At 39.2% G+C, this 27,844-nt stretch overlaps 1 protein-coding gene across 2 annotated transcripts in view; it reads right to left on the minus strand.

The window, feature by feature from the left end:
• The window catches only part of alk (ALK receptor tyrosine kinase), a 328,414-nt gene that overhangs the window by 124,378 nt on the left and 176,192 nt on the right, over positions 1-27,844 (minus strand). For both annotated transcript variants that reach the window (XM_087174426.1, XM_023407962.2), the window contains exon 4: positions 1,445-1,649. In XM_087174426.1, coding sequence (XP_087030552.1) covers positions 1,445-1,649 — 205 coding nt within the window. The remainder of the gene's footprint in view (positions 1-1,444; positions 1,650-27,844) is intronic.

Consider the following 27,844-nt stretch of genomic DNA (forward strand, 5'->3'; position numbering starts at 1 on the left):
ACTGATAAATTCACTGTTGAGAAGAATCAATACAGAGAAATAAATGGGTAACTATTGCAAGACTGTATGGTCATGGAACATAGTTGTGATATGGGATGTTTGGTTTCGTTTGTATATGCTGTCTATGTTTCAACCTATTAACCATCTTAATACATTAATAATAAGTTTACCTGAATATAATGTTTTAAACCCTTAACTTAAAAGGCACACAGAGCCACAGCTTATTTCTGTATTTACAATGTTTTTTGTTTTGCAACAATTATCTACTGCTTGTTTTGAACAAAGCTTAATAAGTTTTAATCTACCTTCAAGTAACAGAGACCTAGCTAAATGACCATTGTGTAAAGGGATGTTTTGTTTCCCTCTTGGCTAACCCCTGTGCTAAATGCCCTGACCATTGATTCGGGCAGACGTGTCAAAACACAGCATTAAAATTCAAAGGCAAGGGCACAGGTTGGCAATTAGTAAGCTGACCAACTCTCCTAATGTCTGCGAGTGGCTCTTCTTGCCTTTGTTTTTGCCCTCTCTTTTTATGAGTGTCCCCCCATCACAGTGGAAATGTGGGCGAGTCTCCAAACGGCAGAGACGGTGTGGGCGTATGGCAGGCCCTGACTACAAATGAGAGCACACAAACACACAGTCTAATCCGTCACACATGTAATGAGTGCATCCTAATTATGCTCCCTTAAGAAGACACACCAGTGTGAGCGTTTGCATAAGCACACACGCAAATTAACGCACATTCACTCCCCCATTCAAAAAGCTAGAGGGACAGGGGAGACGCATAAAGCATGACATACATATGATTCCAATACCCTGAGAGAGATTGAAAGAGATTACACACACAAGCAACATGAAATGTGTCTGTAACAGCATGCTAAAACCTTAAGTGAGGTACAGCCGCCCACGAATACAACCACACATACTAAGTGTTTAGAGGAGAAGCTTCTGGACTGAGTACTGTGCTGGCCTCTGTCACCCTGTTACTCTCAGTGAGACAGATCCCGGTAAAGGCTCCAATGAAAAGCACGTACCTGGCGTTAATTAAAGCTTGCAAGAAGGTTACATGAATGCAATAATTGTCGATTGATGCCCAGCTGCTGTGAAAGCAAATTGCATGTGTTTTAAACGACCTATCCCCCCTTCTTACCCAGCCAGTTCTCTCTTCGTCTTAGACAATCTCCATATTAAAAGGAATTCAATGAGGGTGTCATCATTTGATTTTGCTGAATATCTTCTATCTCGACCTCTAATAGAAAACATTTACACAGGTTTGGGAACAGGGTATTCAAGATTAGGCCTGTGGCTGGCATGAATATACGATTACAACTCAGTTGCAGGTGGAAGGTAATGATGCACCAAGGGTTTACGTTTATATTTAGTATAACCAAGCTCAGAAATGAACACTCCTAATCTACTGTATATGTATAAAACAAGCGCTTACCCTGTGATGCTTGGGAGGGTGTCGGTAGAGAAGAGGGCTAGTGGCGGTTTGTCGCGCTCTATGAGCCATATGGTGTACTGCCCACTTTGCCTGGGGTGGAGGAACATGGCCATGTCCAGGCTACAGGGACCTTTCCCCCCCCACAGCCAAGGACTGAGCACCCAGGGCCCCCCAAAGGCTGAATTGTTCACCCAGAGGAACTGACCTGAAGAAGAGAGAAAAACAAAGAACTGTAGAACACAAAACAGCGCCGTAAACAAGATGTACTGTGAAACAGAGGAGACTGGGTTAGGCATTTATTAATCTTGCTAATATGCAGATCAGTAATAGTGAGGAAAGCTTGACAATTATCACAAATTACAATCTCATGAACATGATATGCTGTTACAGTATGTACAGAGACCAGATGAGTGATGGGCCATGGTTTCAAATAGTTTTGAAGCAGTGTCTGAGAGTAGCACTTGATGAAAAAGCATGAAATAAAGCTGCTTTGAAAAAGAGAAGTCAATGACATCCCTTGCGCGAAAAAAAGGGGGGTAGCGGGTGAAAAAATCAAAGCACAGTCTTTTTCTAGCTTTGATATGAAGTCCCATTTCACTTTCAAACCTATTGCGCTCATTCAAGCAGGAAGTTCATCAGAAGCTGAAAGTTGTGTGCCTGTGTGTGTGTGTGTGTGTGTGTGTGGTGGGGGGCACAAAGAATCTCAACTTGAAAGGAGGAAAATCCATTTTTAATGTGCTCAGTTAAGAAAAGAAGTGTTGATGAGGGGAAGCTTAAAAAAAATGCAAAGCACAAATATTGCAGAATAATTGATTTTCTATCATTCTCAGGATGCTGTTTATTTTGTTTTTCAGTATAGGGGTCATGAGACGCACTTGCTGCTGCAGTTACAGTTGTAGAAAAAAATAAGGAAATATGAATAAATACAGCGTTTATATATTTCTTTTCTTTCATTTGTTACTTTGTTTCCATTCCCAGGCTGTGTTCTTGCCTCTGGATAATGGTCATAACAGCTTCCAGAGGGTCAGATTGTATTAAAGTTTATTTTTTCCAACTGAGACATGCATGTCTCCTTGTGTGTCAGCTGTTGCACTCAAACAGCCTTTTTCCATTAGTTGTCTGCAATTTGTATTTTGGTACTTTGTTGGTATGTTACTCTTGATGTCGGGCATGACGAGAATATCAATGAATCTGGGTCTCTTATTCAGTTTTGAATAATACCATATCAGGGTCAATATTTATGCACTATATATATATATATATATATATACTGTGTAATGTAACCAATTAAACATGCGTGAAATAAAAATAGCTGCAACGATAAAAATTAAGGGAACTGAACTAGGCATTCAATATGAAATAAAACTGTGGACTTCATAACAGACATGGGTCTGAGTCTGTACTCAGACCTTTTTCTAAACTTGTTACTCCTTCCTTTTATCCTTCCCTGATATCTAGTGCGTTCCCTTATCCCCTGAGGTTGCTGAAAAACTGGTGAATTTCGAGGCCTTCAAATTGGAGTACTCCTGTTAAGCCTCATTTGCTTTCTCTTCCACATCTGCATGCTCCTTACATAGAGGGTCCACACAATTTGACAAAGACGGTCCAAATACTTGCAACATGTTTATCAGGCAATGCAGAATGCACACATTCTCTATGCAGCCAGCAGCATATTGATATAAAGGTTTTAAAGCTCAGCCTGGAAGGGCTTTTGGCCTGAAGGCAGAAAACTATCAACTCTTGTTTCCCAGTCCAAATGAGATGAAGAAATGCCTGTTTGGGAGCAATTTTTGGAAGGATACAAATTATAACGACACACCCATGCAAAGGAAAGACTGTAATTCCATTAGCAGATTTCTGCCTCAGCTTCACCTGCGAATAGTGCTGCCTAACTGAGCTTGATGCCCTCATTTACTGCATCACGAGGCTTAGTTCAACTGACTGTCTGCCTCAATCTGCATAGTGGAACATGATCATTGGTGGAGTTTTAAGCTGTATAGACAGAAATGATCACTCGACAGCTTACACTTAAACCAATTCTGCATTAAAAAACTAATAATAACATATGGATGTTGCTGCTATGAATGACATATTAAAGACGCCGCAGTTTCCTCAATTCTTGCCTTTAATGACCACCTGTGAGGACCCACTGTAAGTGTGTCCATCCAATAATCGCTTAAAACGTTATGAAAACGATATCTTTTCTTCACAGCTGTTTTTAGTGGGAGAGATGTTGACAAAAAAACAATTGCAATATTCTGAGGCTTTCAACCACCACTAATCTGGAATTTTTTTTTTCCCTTTACACCACCCCTGCACTTGTATTGTAGTTGGTCTACTGCCTTTTTTCATTTATCTGTGAAGTTCAGACTCAGTATAATCAACACTGCTTATAAAATGGTACTTGATTACTGTCCCTCCGAGGGGGAAGACCCAAAAAGCAGAAACAGAGGAAACATTTCAATACAGAGTGATAGTTTATCCTGTATCACTGAATCAAGCTGGTAAACAACTTTTGTCGCTCTATGTGCGGTTACAGATTCAATCAACCGAGGCTCTTGTTGACATAGCATACCAAATCAGGCCAACAGTTGGTGAGAGCAGAATTCCCTCAGATAATAAAATTGCAGCTAAGGGCCTGTGAGAAAGAGGAAAACAAACCATTCAAATTGTATTCTCTGCCAAACCCAATTATAGCATAATGCATTTACCTACGGCCAGCACAAGCTTTTTGGGGTCCTAACAATTTAGCTGCCTCGCATTTTAATTTACAACCCACTCATTGGCGCAACCTAGTGACAGCTTCCACTGTAGTGAGATGGTGTACAAGTACGTTCTGCATGCTGACGAAGAGCCTTCTTGTTCGTGTTTGTTGTTGGTTTCTGCTTTAAAATCATTTATTTTCAGCCCCAGTGATTTGGAAATAAAGGGGACCATATAAGACAATATATAAAACCTAACCATGTTTATTCCTTTCAAGTGCTGAAGGGAGGAGAGGCAATTATAGGAGTACTGTCAAGATAAAGGTGTAGTGGATCCAGTTTAGTCCTTTGGACACAATATCTCTTTGTCAGGATTTGTATAGCAAGTTTTGTTCAAGCCAAAATATGCAATCATATGCAACAATATGCAATAACTGAAATAGTCGAAAGACATGCCTCTTTACTGATTCATTAAAAAGCAAATAATTGTCAGTATCACAAATCACTTTGCGCCCGGTTATTTTCAAGGCCAACCATTTACTTATGGTGCACACAGTTTTGAGGGTGGGAAAGCTTTGGTAACTACTGGAGACACAATCATACAAACATTTCCCTTTCATACCTTCACGCCTCTCTCCCAGAGAAGTCCTATGGCTATTGATTTGTCCCAAAGGTTTCTTTTTCTAATATTTCATGTATCATTATAAAATCAACTGGCACTGTCGCCATGAAAATTGCATTCAGACTTGAATTTGTTTGTTGTGCAGTAGTTAGTCATGTTCAGTTTAGTATATTTTTCTGCTGGGTCTTTTAATTCCAAGGCTGTATCAGAACAACCGGTTTGATTTACTTCTGCTTTCTTTTATTGTCAGCAGCTGAACAGCTGGAAGATCTGATGCTGCTGTGGCCATGCTGAGCACTGACAAAAAGACCTTGATGTCAGCAGTGACAATAGCACTACAGAGCTGGAGAGTGTAGGGCCCCGAACACCAACGTGCAGCAGGGTGCTTACTGAAAAAAGGAAGTGGTAGCTGTGCATGACTCAAGAGCAAGTGTATAATGAGGGAACTTGTCCACCATCCCAGCCTACAAACCCATACATATAAATAAAATATCAGCACTCCAAAGTTCAAAGTATCTATTATTAATAATGCTAAATCAACTTCTATCAAAATCACAGCTTAAAAGTAAATTTGTTGCTCAAACTTCAAGGGCACTGGCCAAAAATAACCTACTTTCCTACCAAGAATTTGTTTTATCAACCAAAATATTACATCACACCCAGGTACAAAAAAGCAAAACAACCAATTACAATATTGCTATTCTTAATTACAGTAGTGTAGCAGAAAAAATGTAAAAGTAATCTACATCTCAAAAATTCAATAATGATGCAGTACGAGTTGGCTGCAGTAGTTGTACTGCAGAGACATAATTACAAGAAATTCAGAAAAGACAGTCTTTTTGTCAAATCAGTTAATGATAATATAATGCGTAATGAAACTCAACACCACAAACAAACAAAAGACAGATCACTTAGCAGGCTGTTAAAGGTGTGACAGACAAAGTAAGGTGTTTTTTTCCATGTCTGCATTTCACGACAGTGCCCAGTTTATACCTGATAGCATGTAAAGGCAACCACATGTATGGGGAAAAAAAAATTTGATGTTTGTGATTTTTGTTAGAAAAGCTCTGAGGACATGATGAAAAACTTTTTTTCATTGCAATATTAATTATATCCAACACGGCTGTTATTTTATAGCAGAGAACAAATGTGTCCACTGGTTTTAAGATAATCGACATGAAATTGTAAAAATACAACTGCTCTTCAAAGGCACAACTGTTTGAAACTAATTTTGACCATCAATGAAATGGCTCATCAATTAAGATAAAAACTCTACAATATAAGTAGTTATAAAATTGCCTTTTTGTCTCAGCATTATGTAGAAAATTGTTTTGCTAATGCCAACCTTAATGATATTGTGCGGGAGTATTCAAAGATGAAGTTTAAGTATCCCTTTAAACAAAACACTGGCACAGATATAGGAAATTTGTATCATAAGTCACACTTTTAAACATTTTTGATATCACAGGGACAACAAAGTGATTGAGACATACATATGAGTAAAAACTCAGAAGAAATAATTTGATGAGAAATGAAGCTTTCAGGTGTCATATTGATTTGGGTCATCCAAATATACGTAATGCTAGAAATCTCATAGTATTGCATTGTACAAGCAAGATACTGTCTTTGATTTTTCTGTTTTTAACGATGCTGCACAAAAAAGATGACTCAGATATTTCTGTTAGAAATATAAATTATTTGCACTTGACAAAAATCTCTGATGCAGTTAAATATGACTTCGATATATAACAATTTCCCTACCCCCCAACTACCTAAATTTGTTTCACAGCAGCAATATAAATTCCGTCGTTTATGATGCCTCAAGCAGTTTTTGAGCATTCAGTACAGAATTCATTAATGACTTCCCTTGAAATGTACTGAAGAGAAAACAACAGATCAAAAGAACTGTTGGACCATGGATTTAATCTTTAAATGCAAGTTATCCTTAGAATAAACGAACTGTTTTATCTCTTAACAATTAATCTGTGGGCCCAACAGAAAATTGTCTGTCGATTTCACTGTTTTACTCTTCTGTATTTACAGATTTTATTGTTATGAATTGATTAAACTGTTCCATTCTTAAAGACATCATCCTGCTGTGCCATACAAATAGATTTGCACTTTTTGTACAAAGTGATTATAGAGTATATAACTGTATATAAGAGATATCTATAGAGCTCATAGAGCTTTTACAGTATATTGTGTATTTTAATACCTGCAGTACACTGGCTTTTTTTCCAGATACTCCAAAGCTACTGGTCATCCTATTTAAAGGTGTGTAGCTATAGGTAATTTTAAGTTTCTTCGAACAAAAAGTACAATAATGTTGGGTGATTATGTCATAGGTTATTATGGTGTGACATTTCTCATATATTGTATATTGACAGTGTCATTGATTTAATGTTTACTTGCAAATAAAGGTTATATGGCTTTGATGAAAACTAATCATGCACAGTCTGGAGAAAGTGGTAGCTACTGTTTGTCAACCACGCTAGCACTCATCAAAGACTGTCCAAAGCAAGGAGTAGCAACTGTTTCACAAATTGTATTGAGCTGTACAAACACATCACAATTTAAGAAACCAGGGCTTTTGTTTTGATTTAGAAACCATATAGAAAATTACAATCTCGTGAGTTGCATTGTTTTCAAAAGCCTGACAATAAACTCTCTGCAGATATTTTCATACTGTCTGCACTGGGTTATTGCCAATATCACTATGCATGGCGGGCAGACCTGAGAGACAGAAAGTAGGATGGACACAGGGACAGGGAGTTGAGACAGCAGACTGTTAATACTGTGTCATGTCGCCAGTGCCAAACAAAGTAAACAAGCTAGTCAACAGAGAGCCTTAGTAGTGATTTAAAGAGGGTTAGTGTTGACTTCAGCCTGAGGGACAACAGTGTCTGTGCCCAGCAAGCTGACTGATTAAGTGGCCTTGTTTATAGACAGAGCTGATACAAACCATGCCAATGGGTATCTTCCAAATGAGTAAATGATGCCACAGGCCAATCACGAGACTGTGAGCCACAGGTCCACAGGAGAAGTAAACATAAATGAGGATTTTCCAACAACTGTCAATTGATCAGTTAAAACATCATCAACAGTTGCACTGATGCAAAGAGTAATTTAGGTGCTCTAAGTGGATAATTGTAAGTGGACGACTAATTTAATTTTTTTACTTCCTCGTTATTTTCCATGACAAATCTTAACTTGAATGTATAATCACCATAGTCATAAACTACTTCTGTCAGTTCCATATTGAGTCATAGGCTCACTGCTGTTTTATATACAAATTTTACACATGGAATGCATGTTTCTGCTAACAATTTCATTAGGCACCCAAGCATGCAGTTGCATGGGAACTATTTTCATTTTCTGCATCACCAATAGGCAGTGTCTTCATATTCTATTCTCACAGGACTGAATTATTAATACAGCACAATTGCAACAAAACGACTTGTGACATTACAAACTTACAAATTTTGCCAAAGGGCAAACTACTCGCCCACCACCACAGAGACCTGTGCTGAATTCCTGGCAGCGGCTTAGTTGAGCATTCATACCAACACAATTGGCATTCTTTGCAGGTGGGAAGCAACTGAAGCTGCCTGCTAGCAGCTGAAAGGAAATGGCTGACGTGTATTTGTATTAAGATCACAGAAGGGCCAAAGTTATTAATAGGCTGACTGCGGTCCAGGTCTGGACCCAGGTGCCTTCCTATCCCGACCCGGACCTATAACCTATAAATTATTGAGAATTATTACATTTTGATGGAGTGTTTCTACCTTATCAGGCGCAGCTTTTCTAGCCTTTATGGCACTAGTCATGTGATGCTACTCAGCCAATCATTCTCAGTCAGTGAGTGAGACACACATACAGGGGAGCGACAAGATGAGAGAAATAGTCAGACAAATAAGTGGGGAAAGTGCAGAAGTGAAATATAAGAGGGAAAGAAAGAAAAGGAGGTGTCACTGCTTTAAAATTATTGTTTATTATAATAATGGTTGATGATAAGATGTGAAATGGCGTTAACAAAAGAGAAAAAAAGGAAACTCAAGCTACACCTATTTTTTCTAAAATTAATTCTAAGATGCACGTTTTCTCTCTTATGTACTTATTACAGCGCTGACTTTCCTTGAAATTAAAAAAAAAAAGAACATTTCATTTTTATTAGAAAAGTTATTGTTCAATTTTAATCGGATACTCCTGCAGGACACATTTACAATATCTCTCAGCCTTGCAGCAGATCCACTGAATGTGTAAAAGTTATGTGCTGCAGTACACACAACTTTCATACATTCAATTATGCTGTTGCACACTGAGCAGGTTTAGAACAGCCAAACTGCTTTTTTTACCCTCCATACTTTCCTAACTGATCTCAGGGTTCAAACCAACAACCATCCCTGTAACATTCCCACTCCTCTTGCTTCTATGCTTGTAGTTGTATGACCTAATTTTCTTCAGCGCATATTATGTTTCAGAAACACTTTGTTTCACACACTTAATCTTGACATGTTATCAGTCTAGTATAAGTAATCAGAAAAGCTCTACGAGGCAAGAGAAATTTCCCTTTGACATGGCTGACGAAAAAATTCAAAATTCAGCTCACTATTGTTTTCCTCTACACACACGCGCGCACACACACGCGCACGCGCGCGCACACACACACACACACACACACAACTTGATAGGAGTTGATAATGAAGCAAAGAAAATTAAATCTATGAAGTCTATCTTGACTATTGACAATATGCTTTTGGTCAATAGTCTATTACTGCTCATTACACAAATAAAGTTAAGTCAATAGCAATCAGGACAACAATTACCTCTAATAATCTACCTTCATATAAAAGTGAAAGTGTCTAAATAAAGCTAATAACAGTAAATTTGTCATTTGTCTGTATGTTATTGTTTTTTAACTTGGACCTCATTGGAGCTTGTCAACACAATGAATATCATTTACATTTTCTAAACACTTTAAAGTGGCAATAGCCAAGTTTTTTGTAATGACTATAGGATAATGACACCATCAGCTTTTGGATTGCTTCTCTGTAAGCATCGCTTTCACTGTGCAATTCTGTCTGCCACCAAGAACGAAATCTCCCAGGAAAATGAAGGCTCGGATAAAAGTGCGTCTGCCTTTGCGCAACCAAAACAGGAAGAGGAAAGCGCTTTTGTTTCCCCTGGCAGCTATTGGTAGTTTTCCCCTGTGGAACAACTGAAGTAACTGTGGAAACTCTATCCACCAAGAGAAAAGAGCCCCGCTGTCGGAGGAGGCAAAGAAGGCGATGAGGGAGAGGTAAAAAAAAAACAAAGTAAAACAAGAGCAAACCTTGGACGGGTATTCATTAGATAGAAAGAGCTTTGGCACTTGAGAGGGTTGAAAACCAATTTTCAGATGGCATTGTTTCGACTAGATCAGTAAGTAAGAAAACCTGCCATTTCATTATTTATTAATACAACTGGGTGTTTGTAACGAGAAAGCAGTCACATGATTTTTGTTTTTTTCTTGTTCAGAGTGAGGGAGAGACAGTTAATTAATTACTAATGTTAAATCTTTTCTTATTAACATACACTTGAATTGTCCATTAAAGAAAAGTTACAATATGTTTGTGTAGCTGTGTTGCAACAGGTGCATCTCTAAATTTCACTTTGTCTCTCTTATTTCCAAAATGGTGTTGATCGTTTTGTGTCCTTCGTTGTCAGTAGTAGCTCTGAGGGAAACAGAAAGCGACCAAGTCTTTGCAACAGCGGCACCAACAGTAATAGCACTTGGAAGAGCTAAGGGAAGAAGAGTTTACAAGCAGTCTGTTTCCGATTTAAAATGGATAAAAATTTGTGAACTCCAGGGCCCAAAAATCAGGTCCAGACCATCGACTGTATATTGAATAGAACCCACACCAGCAAACCCTAACTAACCTAAATAACCTAAAGCCACTAATAGTGCTAACATTTTAAGGCTTCAAATGACATTGTCAGAGAAATGTCTCTGTCCCATTACTGCATTGTTTTGAGGGTGTGAGCTGTCAAAGGACACATTTTAACAGTCAAATGTCCAACAAGATTGTTGCTACCTTTTGGGTCTGCCATGTACTTTTGTCCATGTCAGAGAAAATGTATACAGTTTGGAAGCGCAGCAGTACGGCAGCAAAAAAAGTCTGATACAAAGTCAAACTGTAAACATTTTATTTCGGAGGGGTCATCAAAGCATTCAATCATAACCTCTCACTTGCCCAGAATTGACTGAATACAGAATACAGTGTGTTCAAATAGTGTGGTCAAAAAGCTAATTAAAAGGAATGCACTAAAAGCCTTGCATACTGACTGGACACTGACAAAAGACAGAAAAAAAATTTCAGAGGCATGTTGAAGGGTATGGGCTGGATCCGTTCACACTAGTTACACGGTCTTGCCTGGCAAATAGGCTCAAGATCCAACAGCTGAGGGAAATATATAAAGAACTGGGACATGTACTGCCTTTGTAGTCGAGACAAAAAGGAATGAATACATAAATTAGTAGATTCTCTGAGTAGGAAAAGCACCCCGAAAAAAAAAAAAAAAACCCTCTCGGCAACAGATACCCACCCAGTAAAACTAGCAATCATGAAGTCTGTGGGAAGGTAGATAAGATTACTCAGCAGGCCGATGGTATCTCCTGGAGTGAACTCCTTAAGGCTAGGATATTATCTGATTATGGAACACTAAAAGGGAGAAGGTTGTATTAACCACATTAAGGCCTTTTTGCCATTTTTCTTCTGCCCTTGTCTCTCTGTACCCCTCTTCCACCACCCTCCTGTGCAGAAGAAAGAGAGAAACTTCTCTAATGTGCCTGTGTACGTGCTAATGTGAAAAAGTGTGCAGTCTGCAATTTGTGTGCATGTTTAATTAATTTACCCAGATAAGAATTAATGTGTTTGTGTTTGCATGTGCTCCAGTGCATGAGTGTGCCACAGATCCACCTGAAGGCAGTTTTGTTCTTCAGTGTTAGCTTATGAGTGTGTGTTATGGTCTAGGATGGCAGACAAGGGACTGGCTAGATACTAGGGACCAGCCAGCCAGCAGCCTCTCAGCTAGGCAAGGGGAGTTGATGGATCACAATCCACTGGAGGAAATCAACACTTCCTTCCCCTGCCACCACCTCCTCCCTGCCTCCTTGCAGGGAGAAATTCCAAAGCTGCTCTCAACAAGAGGCCTGGAAGCACTACGCCAGGGCTGCAGCCAAGAACCACACAGCAGGGAGAAGCAGGTGGAGTATCTGTGAGCTCACAGTGCTGTGTGTAGCAGGCTGCATGGACCCTGTTCAGATGATAGAAGGGGTGTCTATTGCCTATGTACTTGGGGAGAGATATGCAGTATGATGAGGCAACAATGAAAGAACAAAAAGAATTAAATGATAATGTAAAATGTGTGGAAATAGATGGTTACATTTTAAATGCGCTCATTTGTTCTGTTGGAAAATGGAATAAACTATTATTGAGTATTGATTTTTGGCATGGTACCATCCTTCTGTAGTCTTCTTTAGCTTTTTGAATGAGTATGAATAGTAGTGAAAATCCAGCTTTGGTAGAGTTCAATGATGGGGCAAAATTTACATAATTGCAGGGGTGGTTTGGTGCATGGAGGCATGTCATGTTTTAATCGTTAGAGGCTGGAGTCATAAAGTTAAGGTTATTGACAGATATAGGTGGTATACTGGTCTACAGGAGAAATGATAAGGTATCCTTTAAGAAATCAAACTTTCTTTCTCTGTTCTGTTGTTCTTTTTCAATTACACAGTAGACATTATGAAGTGCAGCACAAAGTAAACAAGCATACAAAATGATGTGCCAACCACCTATAACCAACTGTAAAGAAGCAATAACTGCCTTATTGTGGACATTTTGACAAACCTGCTGCTTTGAGCAGTAATGTTAATATCAAGCTCTGTTTGTGAGACCAAAAACCACAACAACAGCAGAGCTCCTTAGCTTAGAAAGTTAAGGGGGGAAATTGAAATATAAACAGAGAAGCAGCCCAGTTTGTGACAGCTGAAAACGTGACAAGAATCCATTACATCTTAAACTATGTCTCAGTCCTCCTAAACTGGTGAAAGAACTGGTGCCAGGAGAGTGGGAGTGAGCAAACAAACACGGATAAATCCAACAACAGTTCCTCTGTGACACATCTTAGTGGCTCGTTTTTTTGTTGCGATATCATGGCAATATTAAATTTGTAGTTATTAAAGAAGTAACTACTTGGCAGTTGGTAGAGAGCGTACCTCTGCCAGTGCAGTGCAACTGAAAAGATATGCCAGTTCCACAGACTGGATTTTCACCAAAGGTTTATAGTTTCTTTCATGCTCCATTACAGCCACATTAGTCCATGAGCACATTACGACTCCACCTGAAACAGGACATCAGATATGGATGCTCAAATATTAGTCAAGTATTATAGCCCAGTATAGTGACACTACATACCCAATAATCAGCAAATCTGTATTAATTACAGCTTTCTTACCCTGAACTGCTAACATTCAAACAAAGACAAAATGAGGTGAGAAAATCTAATTAAGTGATGGGGATGATGGTAGCAGCTGTGTTCACTTTGCCTTTTCATGTCAATTACAAAACAAAAGAAGAGCACAGTACGGTGCAAACCTCCACAAAGGCCGAACAATCCTACACATCTTTTGTTCTGATTCCATCAGCTGTTTTGTGAAATGATGATGTCAGCATTATAAAATTCTTACAGCTCTACAGCCATATGAATTGTCTGATTGCTGTGTGGTAACTGTTATCATTTTTAGTAATTTTATTAGTTGCATGTTGAATGAAATAGTGATGTAAGCATATTACTATACTATTAAGGATTCAGTATCTTCTTCCACCAGATTATGTAGATCTGCACCAGGCTGTGCGAACTCATAGGTCCCAATACCATAAATATTTCTGATTTTTTTACATCAAGACATCATTAGCCTATTTCTTGATAAAAACAGAACATTTAATGGGTTCTCCCCTGGCCCATGCCTCATCCCCCCACTAGTTTGGTGCAAATTGGTGCAGTTATTTTTGCGACAAATAAATAAAAAAATGAGTCATGTTAATAATCTCTTATGAAAACATGATTTCATTTTGTCCATTGCAAACCCCATTACTATTGTGTCGGTGTGCTTGAAACCTGAGCAGAAACAGTTGTTTTCTGTTGATGCTGATAGTGGTACAGTTCAATAAAGGTGTCGGGGGATGTGAGACTGCTGATACCATACAGACTCCTGCAGGTACTTGCTGGTGCTGAGAAAGACTGTGAGCAGACTGCGGTAATTTAGTACTAGCCTTCGTCACAGAATGAAATGAAGTGCAAGGGCGCTCAGTCATGCTCAACAAGTCCTTCTGTTTATTATCAGATGGCAACCATCACTTCACGCTCCGGATGACAAATTCGCTGCCACATATAAAACATGTGTGGTGGCACATGGAGAGAGGCGTGTGGGTTTGTGGCATGCATGAACAGGCTCACATTAACCATCACACACTTGTACAAATCACCCTCTTTTTCTTTCAATTACTACAATACTACTACAAATACTTCAATTTCTTTTACCTTAATACATACAATCAGACTTCCAGAAGGACTAAACAGTAAACACTCAGCTTGTGCTCACATCTTTAGCATGGCTCTGCAGGCAGTGGAAGACTGGGGGAGGGGTTATATGCCTGCACTTGTGTGTTTGCACACATAGATTGGTTGTGGGGACGTCCTCTAGTGATGCACTGACTGGATTATTTAAAGACTGGACAGTACCCACAAATACAAACAGGCAAAGACAAACTCAAACACATCATTGATCGCACAGGTTCAGTAAGCCTGCTTTCAACTGAACTCGAATAAAAGCTTTTTAAAACGCATACATACACACATGCATTGATTTCAAAATGCTCACCCCCCCATTTGTGCATGCATGGAGCTCAAAGCATCCTCGCAGACACACAATTAACTAACTAATTTAATTAGCTATCCTGCCAAACAGGCGCTTCTTTTAATTACTTGTGGCTGCACCCAGCAAAGTCTCTCACAGCTTGCAGAATAAGAAACTCACCATGGATTTCCTTAACTAATGACTGTGGTATACATGTCAACTATAATGAAACCTTGAAGAATAACCAGTCAAAAGCAGCCTACATCATTCGAGACAATCTGGTCCTCGAGATATATGAGGTAAAACACGACACAACAATCCACCATTCCTCCCTCTGAGTGAAGCCGAGGTATTTTAACATACTTTTACTGTGCTGGAGAGGACAGTGTTTTTAGTGAGCCAGTATTCGTGTTAATAGATGACAGCAATGAGCACATATAAGAAATAAAACAGCAGGAGTAGAGGTGAGCAGAAATCAAAAAACTATCAGTTTTGTCATAAAGCATTGTAACACAAGCCGGCCCAATTATAGACACAAACAGGTTCCACATGATATGCCAGTACGAACAATGATTACAGTTCGACTGCCCGAAATGACACTTATACTGGTGGAGTATATTGATTGCCCCCTTTTCCTTGTCAGGGCCAGCTACTGCTACACTTGTGACTGAGTGGCTGCAGCTTGCAGTCAGACACACAAAAAAGCAACTTTGTACAGTTTAGATGAAAGATAATGAAATGCACCCAATTCTGACTGCACGCTGCACAGTAATGTACAATTCACACATGATTGTATGTATGTGCTTTTTTGAAAGCTGCAGAGGTAAGGATGAAAAAGATTTAGAGCCCTGTGCTGTTATTCTATGCTTATTTATTTTAAGGGTTTCTTTAACTGGGCCCCAAAATGTCCATCTGTGCCCCTAAATCTTTTCATTTAAGGGCACAGATGGAAATTTTGGGGCACAGTTATAAAAAAAAACAAAACAACAACATTAATTTATCTTTTTTTAAACAATAAACACACAGTATGCATAAGACACAGAGGCAAACTGTCTTAATAAGGAGTTTTGAACTTGGGACCTAACAAAGGAGGGATGCACAGGATGGGGTTTCACAGCATTTCATCCAATCTAAATCCAGTATCAAATTAGTCATGGAACTAACATTAGTTAATGACAGCTGATATGACCCGCCATTTTTCCTTGTTACCGCTGAAAATGTCGATCAGCACTGGCTAAATATGAGAAGGTGGTACCTGGATGTTGTGTATGTTCAGCTGTGCTAAAATTAGTTACTTTTGATTTTTTTTAATAGATTTTTAATTAACTGATAATCTTTTTTTTTTTATTAATGCAAATAATTATTATTTATTATTATCAAAAAAGATTTAAAAACGAATACATTCAGAGCATAATTAGAATCTTTATTTTAAATTAATGAAATTAGTGACATTAACAGTAACGTCACTATAAAAACTCAATATCTGCCTGAAAACGTACGAAAATACAAATAAATTATTTATATTTCTGTTACAAAGCAGAATGAAGAGCACATAATTCAGTCACTATCACTCATTCATCGTCTGTCCTGGTCACAACATAGATTCACAGCTCGACAGGTACCACTGTGAACCAGGAGGGGGGTTGCCCGTCTCAGACAGAAAGTCCACAAGAAGTTCCTCAATTTTTCAGATAAATGGTGAATTAGACCGAACACTGAGGTAACATACAGTCAGCTCTTGTTTTAGCTTGTGGATAACAATTTTCCATTAGTTTAACAAGCTTGGTTATGGTTTGGCTGATAATATTGCTTTTCTGCAAGTTAATGCTCATTTACAAATGAAGGTTTTATTCCATGTAGAGTAACGATCATAGCTGTTGTCAACTCAAGTAATATATTTCATGTCACAGAACGTAATTTTCACCTCTGCAGTCTCACTGGCTGCCTCAGCTCTCTCTCTATATATATATGTATTGTGTGTGTGTATGTGTGTGTGTACAGGTATGTGGAGGAGCTGAGCCCTCAGTCAAACACAAACACAGAGCAGAGCAGAGAGAAAGAAAGAATGAGACAAGAAGCTGTATGCACTATATACACCAAAACCATGTTTTTGATCCGCTAATCTCACTCACTGGTCTCCTCGAGTAGCTACTGATAAAATGCTCCCGATCCTAACAAATACAGAACCGTTTTATAACTAGCATCACAAGGAACTCTGAATTACTCTCACCAGTGTGCCCAACATTTCAACACTAATTTTCACTCACACATATGAGCAAATACTTGCAATGTTTAGCCCTGCATCGGTTGTGGTTTAATGTATGATCTCCTTAAGATCTATGATTATAATTGTAAATCAAACCCAGTGTCAGTTTTCTTTAAAGGTCTACAATGTCAATTCAGTTTTACCAAAGGCATATATATTTAATTGAAAAGGCAAAACTACATTTTTTTTGTATTCATCTGTTTAAACATCGTTACTTAAAATAGATGTGCAGGTAAACACCCCATAATAAATGGCATGTGTCTACAATATAGGACATGAGCAGAGAAGCACTGCCCAGAGCTACAAAGAGTTCATCAGCATGCCTCATAAACAAGGCACTGTCCTTTTTTGTAATATATTCTGTCTTTACAGGAGGCTATATATTTCTTTATACACTAGCAGTGAGCCAAGCCTAACCCTGGAGGCCTAAATCCATCTGTGTTGCTCTCTGTTTTAATGTGCTCCTCTGAGAGCCACTCATCCCTCTCTTCCTCTCTGCATCTTTGCCGTTTCTGTTTGTGGGAAAGGGAGAACGTGATTGCCATGGTAACCAAGCCTACTTCAACTGACATGGATGCTGGTGATTTGCAACCAGGAAGAACCATTCAACACATCAACAAAACCCAGAGTGTATTGAAGGTCAGAGGTCAGACCGTGTGGAAAAAGCGGGCAAACCTCCATTGTCAATATACTGAATCTGCGCTACTGTGGCATCTCATTGTGATTTCTATAAACGTTCTTTAACCTCCGAGTCCTGATGAAAAACAACCAGGATAAAGTAATTGAGCTATGCAATACTAAGAACAATAAATTCCTCTTCCCAGAGTTTTAAGTGCTGTGTTTGATTGGTGAGCCACTTTTTTTCTATTGCTGCATTTGCCATCCGTATGGATCAATTCCTCAGCTGAGAAATTTCTAGCAAATAGAAATAAATGTTAATTTATCTGGATTACTTCAGCCCTGGAAGAGTCAAACCAGGAGTGATTTCAATGCCTGTTGATGGCCTGTCCAAGAAAAATAAAGGTCCCTGAAGTGAGAGATCAGCTTAAGTGTGAAGTTTTAAACCCTTTATTTCTTGAGTTGAGTTTCATTGGTACAAGTTGTATCTCACAATTCAAGCACTGTTGACTTCAGAGGGAGATTGCAGACGTAAATAAACCTTAAATTGGTCCTTAAATTAACAGTTGAAATTGTTACTTTACCTCTGTTACACCAGCTATTGCAATATATCATGGCCACTACAATTTGTCTGTAATGTAATTAATAAAATAATTCCACTCCAGTGACTAAGAGCTGGAGCTTTGTAAGATAATATTAGTGGGCTATATTAGTGCTGTTCTTTTCCACTACACCTGCTTGTTAATTGACAGATCATCATGCTGCTGCAGGTGCTGGTGTTCTTTCTATGGCAGGGTTTGATATGGTCAGCTGCATTTTGGGCTCGGTGTAAGTATCCTCAGATCTACTCAGGTTTGGTCTGACTGTGTTCTCTGGCCCCTTTGGTCTTTTCTCTCTTTTGTACAAATGAATATGTGCAGATCAGGTTCAGGGTTTCCACAGCTCCATCTCAGAGCAAACATTTTGGATCCGTGAAGACCTCTAATAGTAGTCATCCTGAAATAGCTGTAGTTTGCGTGCTATGTAGTTCTGGGGTATTCAATTAAAATTCAAAGGGGTCCAGTTAGACAAAATTTCCTCAAGCAAAGGTCCAGAGCATTCGTTGAACAGCTTTAACACGTCCTTTTATTTCTTTCCCTCTTATATCCCACTTTCCCCACTTATTTTTCCGACGTCATCTCATCTGTGCACTCACTGAGTGGAGTTGCAATGATTGTGTCACGTGACCAGTGCCATAAAGGCTAGAAAACCTGTGCGGGTTAAAATAAAAATGCTCTGACAAAATTTTATATTCTCAATTTATAGGTTATATGTTTGGGTCCTGGTCCGGACTGCCTATTAGTGACCTCTTATATAGATGGTCTATACACTATATCGTTGGTCATTAAAAGCACAGCTTCAATACTGCACTCAAGAAGGAATTCTTCTAATTTGCTGGGACTACATGATTTCACTGAGCAAAAAGGGAACTTGATTTTCCATCAAGCCTTTTCTGGCTCTCCTGCCTGCTCTTTTTGGAACGGTACTGTACTCTTGATTGCAGGCACAATTACACCTTTGGCTTGGGGCAGCAGCTCAGCTTGGCTTCAGACACTGACTGGCAAAGAAGATGCAGCTAGCAGGGCATAGATCTCTCCTCTCCCTTTGGCATCCAAGCCTGTGGTATTTTTAAATAGTTACACTGTCAGTTTGGCATTTAGCACCGCAGTTGATGGACACTAATAGGGGCTTGGCTGCTCCACTATTACCCTAAAGAGAACCCTTGTCAGCAAGTATGTGATCAGTTGCCTGATCAAGGCTGTAAAACTGCATGACCACCATAACCATAATCCTTTGGCCACACTCTATATGGATTTACACAAACGTTGTTTATGCACCTGTGCTGTGTGTGTATATTTTGCCCGTTACTGAGGTCATCCAGCCCCACGCATCATATTAATGGATGGAAGCAACACAACAGCATCTGCAAACAACATGAGCTACTTTGTTTTCATTTCAAAACAACCCAGATGTGGATGGAGAATGAGATGGGGTCATATATCTGTGACCCTTTATGAAGATTTGCATCTTCAGTTCGTTGACAAAATATGCCCAGTTTTAGCATCATTAAATCTGTTCATATGATAATACATACACATACACAGACAACTATTGTTCCACTGTGGAACCTATAATACATAAGCATATATTAGTATGCAGTGTGACTGGCCAAGGTAAATGCAGTTGGGAAGAAACACATTACGGAGAAATATATATCCCACGTTTGAATAGAATTGCTAAGGATTAGGATCTGACTTTTGCCTCACCAAGTGAACTTAACTGAAAAGTGTTGCAGTAATCGGGTTCATACAAACTTCACTGCTGTTTTGCAATAAGACCTGTACAGTAACTTTCTGAAGTTGTTGGACTAACCAACAACTAGCTTACTGACAGATTGATTTGTGGTAGTTTCTGGCTGCAGCTCAAAATTGACAAACCCACACTTTCTCAGCTGCAGTAAAGTGATGGCTTCAGATTGTTCAATGACAACAGCAACTTCAAATTTTGTTCATTGCTCTCAGCGCTGCAAACTACATCATTGTGTAAAATGGCCATAATGTTTCTGCAGGAGGCTGATAGGGTTCTTGATCAATACCAGTGACTCAGTGATTACTTGGTCATTTGCTGAGACAGGTGGCTTATGACCCACCTCTCCATCCACAAAACTAGCCAAAACCAAATGAAATTTAATAATGAAGGATTGCTTCATGGTAAACTTAAACACTCAAAATCAAGAGTACAGTTTTATAATCAATCATTACTGCACTCTGGATCCCTGATGGGCATCACTTCAAATGGAGAGGAGGGTTTAATCAGTGAAATCAGCTTCAATTTGGCTGGAATGAAATCCTGACGATGTCTGAGAGTCAGTGCCTCGGTGCTGGGGGGGACACCAGGCTGTCTGAGCCTGCAGGATCCAGACGGTGTACTGTTCACTGATTCTTTGTACAGTGATTTGCATTGGAATGAAACAGGCCGGGATGGAGTGACAGTGTTGAATTTTATTTACACTACATACAATATCTGCTCCACACCCTCTGATCATGCCTGTGTCCACAATACTTATCTTCCCACTAATCACAGACCTTTTTACTACCCATATCAAGACTGAATCTTTGTTCTCAAATACTTGCAATTCAGTTCATCGGTTTGATCTACCACTGTCACCAGTTAATAGGATCACTTTTGACGAGACATTCACTCTTTACCAGCACTTGATGCGTTTGATTTATTTCACTGGTTATACAGCTGAGGAACATTGCTAAACTTGGGATGACAAGACAAGGATGATCATTTACACATTTCATCCTCTCAAGACTTCTGTAAAACTCTTTTCTCTTGGCTAAGCAAGACATCTTTTCAACAGGTCCTGTAAAAGGTCTCATATGAAACCAATCTTGATGTCTTTACACTGGCTCCCCTTCAAATTCAGGATCCAATTTAAATCTGTGTGATCACTGATGTCTCCTGATAAGGATGTCTTGGTAGTTTTGCCACTCGAGGCTCAAGATTACGGGAGACTATGCCTTTGACATAGTGGCTCCTAAACTTAGAAACTTGTTTCCTTTGAACTTCAGATCTTTCATCTGTTCTTCTGAATATCTTTTACCATGAAGCACTTTGTGACAATTGCTCTAAGAAGGTCCTACATAAATAAACAACATAACGTAGGAGAAAGAATAGATACATGAACATACACACATATAGTATGAATATGGTACTTCATGGGACATGAGAATATTCAAATATTTTTGTAATGGAAATCAGTCATGAAAGTGTAGTTTCTACTGTTCATTAACATATCAGGACATTTGATAAAAAACACTAACACCTCAGAGTAGGACTCATAATGAAGTGTCCTACACTGACTTTCAGTAAAAGAAGGATTATGATGTGTTGTAGTTACTAACAGATGCTATTAGACCAATCACGCTGCCGTGGCTCAGCAGGTAGAGTGGGTCATCCACCAAGCAGATGGTTGGTGGTTCGACCCCCAGCTCTTCCAGTCTGCATGTCAAAGTGTCCTTGGGCATGTTTGAGTGAATGGGTGAATGTGGCATGTAGTGTGAAGCCTACTATAAGTGGTCAAGGAGATGACAAAAACACTATACAAGTACAGTCCATATACTGCATCTCTTTTATTATACCAATGTTAGTGCTATATCTTGCATATAGTATATTCTGCAGTGCTGTACGCGCAGTGATGGTGTGAGCTGTGGAGCATCTTTCCACTGAGAACATGGAATCTTTCTGTAACATCCTGTTGACTTATGCACCCTCACAGGTGGGGACAAATTGATTAATTCAGTCATGTCTCCGACTCTTAGGAAATAGAACGTAACCATACCAACATAGTTCCTAAATATTATGGCGTCATCATTGTTAAGATTAAATAAATAAATAACCCACATTGTGCATGAAGCAGCTTATGGAAATGAATGAATCTGTGCATCATCTGAGTCGGTGTAGAAGTTCTCAAATTTAATTTACTACTCTACTGAGATTCATTTATAGACAAAATGTCCTCTCATCTATGAACATTTCTTCTCCTCCACCACCATCTCCAAACAGGGTATTCCCAGTATGGAGCGCTGCTAAATATTGGAGTTAATTATGTTGATCAAATGCTAAAAGTAGCACTAGCATTACTCTTACATTACTATGGCTTGACGTATGAATCCATTTTTTTTGGTTTAATTTATTTTTTCTTTATATTCTTAGGTGTTTTTAGGAGCCTCTTTATTTCCCTCTAATGTCAGCTGTAAGTAGGGCACTGACTGTTATCTGCCAAGGATGTCTTCATTCTCCATCACTGTCTTACAGGATATAGCCTATCCTCTTATTTCTAGCATTCATCTTTCTCCCTACCACGTATTATCTTCAAATCTCTCTCCTTCTAATGTCTTTTTACTCCATCAGTGTCTGTGACAATTTTTCTTTCTCTTTTCTCATCTTGTATCTATGTGTCTATTTGTCTCTTAGTCCCTTTTATTTCAACGCCTGATATTTCACTCCATCTCCCAGTGCCTCCAATCTGTTTGTGTCCAATCTCTTTTTGCGTCATTACCAGCCCCGCTTTTCTCCCTCTCTCTCTCTTCCACTCTCTCTATTCCTGTCCCAAACAACTGATGTTTCTGTCACTGCTGGCCATCTTGTCGATCTCTCCTTCTCTTCCCACCCTCTCACTTCCATTTCTTTCCCTACTGTTAACCAACCCAGCATTGCGGACAGCCCTTGCTGCGTCTCTGCCTTTGAAGAAAGCGGAAAAAAAGGGCCCTCACTAGTATCGAAGAGATTGCTGTTTTCTGTCAAGATCGGCACTAAACACCGGAGGCACTTTATAATATTTCAAAGACTGAAGCAACACAATCATAAGCTGCATAAGAAAGCAGCACAGCCTGACACATGGAGACAGTGTTGCAATGGCGGAAAAAAGGTGCTCACGACTGGAAACTGTTTGACTTCTCTGCATGGTTGCCTATTTTAAAGTTTAAAAAGCAGTTTAGGCCTGCTGTTCTAACAGACTGCCATTCCCACCACCTTCTGTGCTGGTTTTGGTTTGCATCACATCAACAATCGTAACTCATGTGCAAGAAGGTCTTAAATTTCTACTTAATCTTCAGCTAATTCATGACACTTTCTTGCTCTTTCCCAAAGGGCTCTCAATGTTTCCCATCAAAGTATGTTTCAGTGTCAGGCACATAGCTGCTTTAACAAATTCTGCTGATCTGCTGCCTTAAGGCATCTACCCGCAGGACAGGCAACAACTGCATCAGCATCCTCGCACCAGGGGCCAGCAGACATGGACCTTGCAACCTTTATATGCTCTCTGCACTGTGTGTACCAAATAACTCCTGAGATGTTATTCCCACTAGGTGCATTCATCAAGCAGCCTACAACTTTGAACTCACCTGGTGCTTATGCCTTCAACTTTCCGACCCCATCCTCACTACCAACAATTCACTTTGACAACATTGCCTGTAGTGTTGAGAAGCATACTTTTTTCACTTGCTCTCTATCTAATTAGTGTCAATGCTCAATTCCTCTTCTCCTCAACACCGCACTCACTTTCTTCCCACCCACCATCAAAGCTCTCAGCACAATTAAGTGTGTAAAGCGAGGCGAGGAGGAAAGAGAAAGAAAAAAATAAAAAGGCAGACGTGCCATCTTTGAAGTGCAAAGTGAGATGGGGCAGGTAACCCTCGTGTGGGAGATTTGTCGGGTTTGCTGCACTGCTGGTGAGTAGAGAACATGTATTCTACTACAGTCTTACAGCATTTATCCTGATGTTTTATGCTTCAACTTATACAGGAATAGTAGTTAGGCAAAAACAGCACAGAGTGCATCAGTTTAAATCTGGGTTTTCAAGGCAATTTAGAGCGTCATCTGTAGATGTAGATAAGTGTAGATAATGACAGCAGAGAGTACCAGGAGACAGCAGGATGTACATTGTTAAAAGCAATTTCACCTGCTCTTCTCAGTGTTCTATTAAATGACGGACTCATCTTCAATTTCCTGAACTCTCCCTCACTTGTTTTGGAGAGACAAACCACCATCAGAAACAAACTATACAGGCATTTCCTCTGATTGGCTCAGGATATAGGCCATCTGGAATTATACCTTCTGTCTCTCTCTCTGTTGCTCTACGTGAGAGTGGTTGGGATGTTATAGGGAAACAATAAAAAAAACAAAAAACAAACTACAATCTAACCTGGAGAAAAGAAAGAAAGTCGTGTAAAATGCAATACACAGCCAGAGCAGGAAGTGACGGAGGAGAGAAACAAGGGGAGAAGGCCAAGACACATAACAGGGAAAAGGAAGGTTGAAGACAACCAGCAATTTTAGAAATCATGCACACACGTCTGCACAACCCTCACACAGTAGGGTACTGGCTTTGGAGTGCCGGCATCAGTGTGCACAATGAACTGAGATCCTGCTGGGGTAATATTCAACCTGAGCGATAATCGGTGGGGGGTCACTGAATCCCAGCAAGGATGGAAGACAGTGGGCCAATGGAGATTTTGTGTGTGTGTGTGTGTGTGTGTGTGTGTGTGTGTGTGTGTGTGTGTGTGTGTGTGTGTCTTTTTAATTACAATGCTGCTGCCGAAAACCCACATGTTTATTGCAAGAGGAAGAAGGGCAGGGGTAGAATATGGGTTATATAGAGACATGCAGACACTAATCAGGACTAATGTACAGAGATTTGCATGTTTGTATGTGACTCTCTCTCAGGCTTTCCACACATCACTGCATGAAGTGTCTTCTATTACAAATCTTCTATAAATGTGTAAATTTAAAGGTAGTTATACTTGTAAATGTGCATATCTATATTTTCTATACACTATCAGTCAACAGTTTTATAACAACACCATTTTTCCAGCATGGCATAAATTTAAAAAGACTGGCACAGTCTCCAGATTTAAACCCCATCATACTGGTTTGGGATGAACTGGACGTGGTTTCTGAAGCAGTCCTCCTTGAAGTGCAGGCTCACACTATAATGTTTGGAGCAGTGGAGAACCGTGGAAAAATGAAGTAGATTTCTGCAGGAATTTAAGAACAATGTCTTTTCAGCATGGCTACATGAATGAAAACTCTTCACCATAAGTAGTTATGTGCTGTGCCTTTCTGTGGGGGCGTGCCAAACTTGCAGGTGGGCAGCACCAAGTGAAGTATTGACATCAATAGGACCAGGAAGTTATGTCTGGAGCCCCAATGAGGCGTTTCATACAAAGGAGAAAATTGAGAAAATACTCTGACAGAGTTTCTCCCTTTGATGTAAACTTTGATCCTTGTGACTCTGGAGACCATTTACATGCACAAAAACCTATTTAACACACTATAAGTAAGGAAAAACTCAGAAAAGCATAATAGGTCCCCTTGAATGTATTGTTTCATTCTTTGTGCTTCTTCTGGAGCTAAATAATGTAGCGAGATGAGATGAGAAAAAAGTCCTGGTCCTATAACCACTTGACTTGCAACAAGACTGCTACACTGAGAATACTGCCAATTTATGAAAAGCGAACACAAGCACAAGAAGTCTCAAGATGTCTGGAGCTGTAGCATGGTTAGTGATCCATAAAATCAATCCTTACGAGAGGCAGGCTTGGTAGTAAAGAAGCACCTACTGACATAGCAAATGGCCACAGTGCAAAAGACTGACTTTATGCCAAGTGTTTGGACCACAAGGAATCACGCTGGTTGCAGCATTTAACAACAATCAAGTACTTTTTATGAAGTGTACAACACAAAATTGTTGTTTATTTATTTTACTTAAGAGCAGTTAAGTGGATAATAGCATTCCTGTGTAATACAGGCTCAATTATGAGAAACTAATTAGCTTCAATTGCTCATTAACAGGTGAGCACATACACCCACTCTTATCAAGCATGCTTCACAGCAGTGATTATGTTTTTAAAACACCAGCTATTTCTTTCACTGCACTAATAAACACAAGGGGTGCTAGTTTAGTGGTAGCAAACTATAATATTTTTCTGATGCCACAGGTGAAAAATACCATCTAAACCTCTATCTCTACCAATATAAAACACAAAGTATGTTTCTGCAGGACAAACTGAAGATAAGCTCTCTAATGTTGTTTTTCCAAGTTTCAAGTTTTCCCTGATTTAATTGTGCTACGCTCCACCAAGGCATCAACACATACATTTCAAGTGTATCAAACAGCGCTGTGGCCAACCTGATATGCTCTCATTCTTGCTGATGCTGCTTCACATTAAAAGGTTTGTGAAAGTCTTTTGCTGTGAAGCAGCCACAGAATTTGCAGAACTTTTTTTAGTCTTAAAAAAAAAAAAACCTAGAGAACAACACACATGATATAGACACATTCTGAACTATTTGGTCAGAAGATCAGTTTTAAATATTGCAGGAAGAAATAGCAAAGGCAGAAACGGTCGCATTAGTTAGATAACGAGCTGCTGATGACATTACTACCTCTTGTGGCAACCAACACTCCAACAGGGTAAAGAACACCTTTTCCTTTGCAGTGACTGTGACCTAGAAGTACAGAAGACATAAAATTACTATAGAAATATTTAAAGGTTAAGTAATACTAGAAGTAGTAAAAGAAATGTTATTATTGCCATCCATTATCTATACCAGCTTACCATTAAACATTTTTATATGGAATGACATGGAAAAATAAGTTAATATAGTTTTTTAAAATATAAATCTAGATACAAAAAGAGAGTCTTCGCTGACGAATGGAAAAAAAAAAGGCAGAAGAAAAATATCCACGATGTGCTGTCAGATACAGCGTGCGCTTCCTGTGCCCTAGGGCAGTTCAATTTGCGGCACTGAACGTTTGCCACTGTACATGATAGCCAAAAATGAGTGAGCTTATCCCTCTCCTCAATCTGCTGTATCACGTCAGCACTCAGCTCGATAGAGAATAAAGACAGACTGAAACAATGACTGCGAGATTACCCAGGGGGATTTCCTGGGAAAATGGATACATTTTAAGACTCACACTGGCTATCACCTATGTGACAGTGATTTGGAAATAAATGCTAAAACGAACATGCTGAGTCCACAAACTCAGACTTAAGTCAAAGTGCTCCAGACGGATTTGACTGGTGTCTTTGGTGACTGAAGAGAAAATGAGATGCTGAAATACAATATTGATGCAAATGCCCCAGGGAATGAACACAGCACTTGATTGATGAAATTTGAATTTATAAAAATAAATAAACATAAAAGAAACACCATGGAAATGTGCTTTGCATCATGGTTACGCAGCGTGAACACCTTACCAGAATGTAGTGGAATCCACTAATCTTCTCTCGTTACCCTAATGGTAATGTTTCAGTTTTGTTCATTTAATGTTAATTCAATTTACAACAACTAGTTTTAAATTTCAGAGCACTTTTCTGACTTGAGGTCTTTTGACTTGAAATGATGAATTGAACTGCTGAGAATTCACTCAACTCATTAAATGAAGTTTTTAAAGAAACAAAACTAGCAGACTTCCCAGCATGCAATGTTTGAGAATGAAATCTCTCTTAGTTTTTGTAGTTTGAGGGAAACAGACGTGATGTAAACTGTGATGTTACTGTGTATGAGAGAATTTGGATGTATTTACAGTATGTGGAATACACAGTATATGTGTTCAGCACACCATTCTATACAAGTTGTATATGGGCTGTCTGTTGAGTTTGTTATTGATAATTTGTAATGTGTAATTAATTCCCTAATAAATTTCTGAATAATATACAATACCGTCGATGATAAAACAGAC

The sequence above is a fragment of the Seriola lalandi genome, unplaced genomic scaffold (genome assembly GCF_002814215.2).
Source record: "Seriola lalandi dorsalis isolate HSWRI2012SDOR001 ecotype SW California unplaced genomic scaffold, Sedor1 jcf7180002054352, whole genome shotgun sequence".
NCBI lineage: Eukaryota > Metazoa > Chordata > Actinopteri > Carangiformes > Carangidae > Seriola > Seriola lalandi.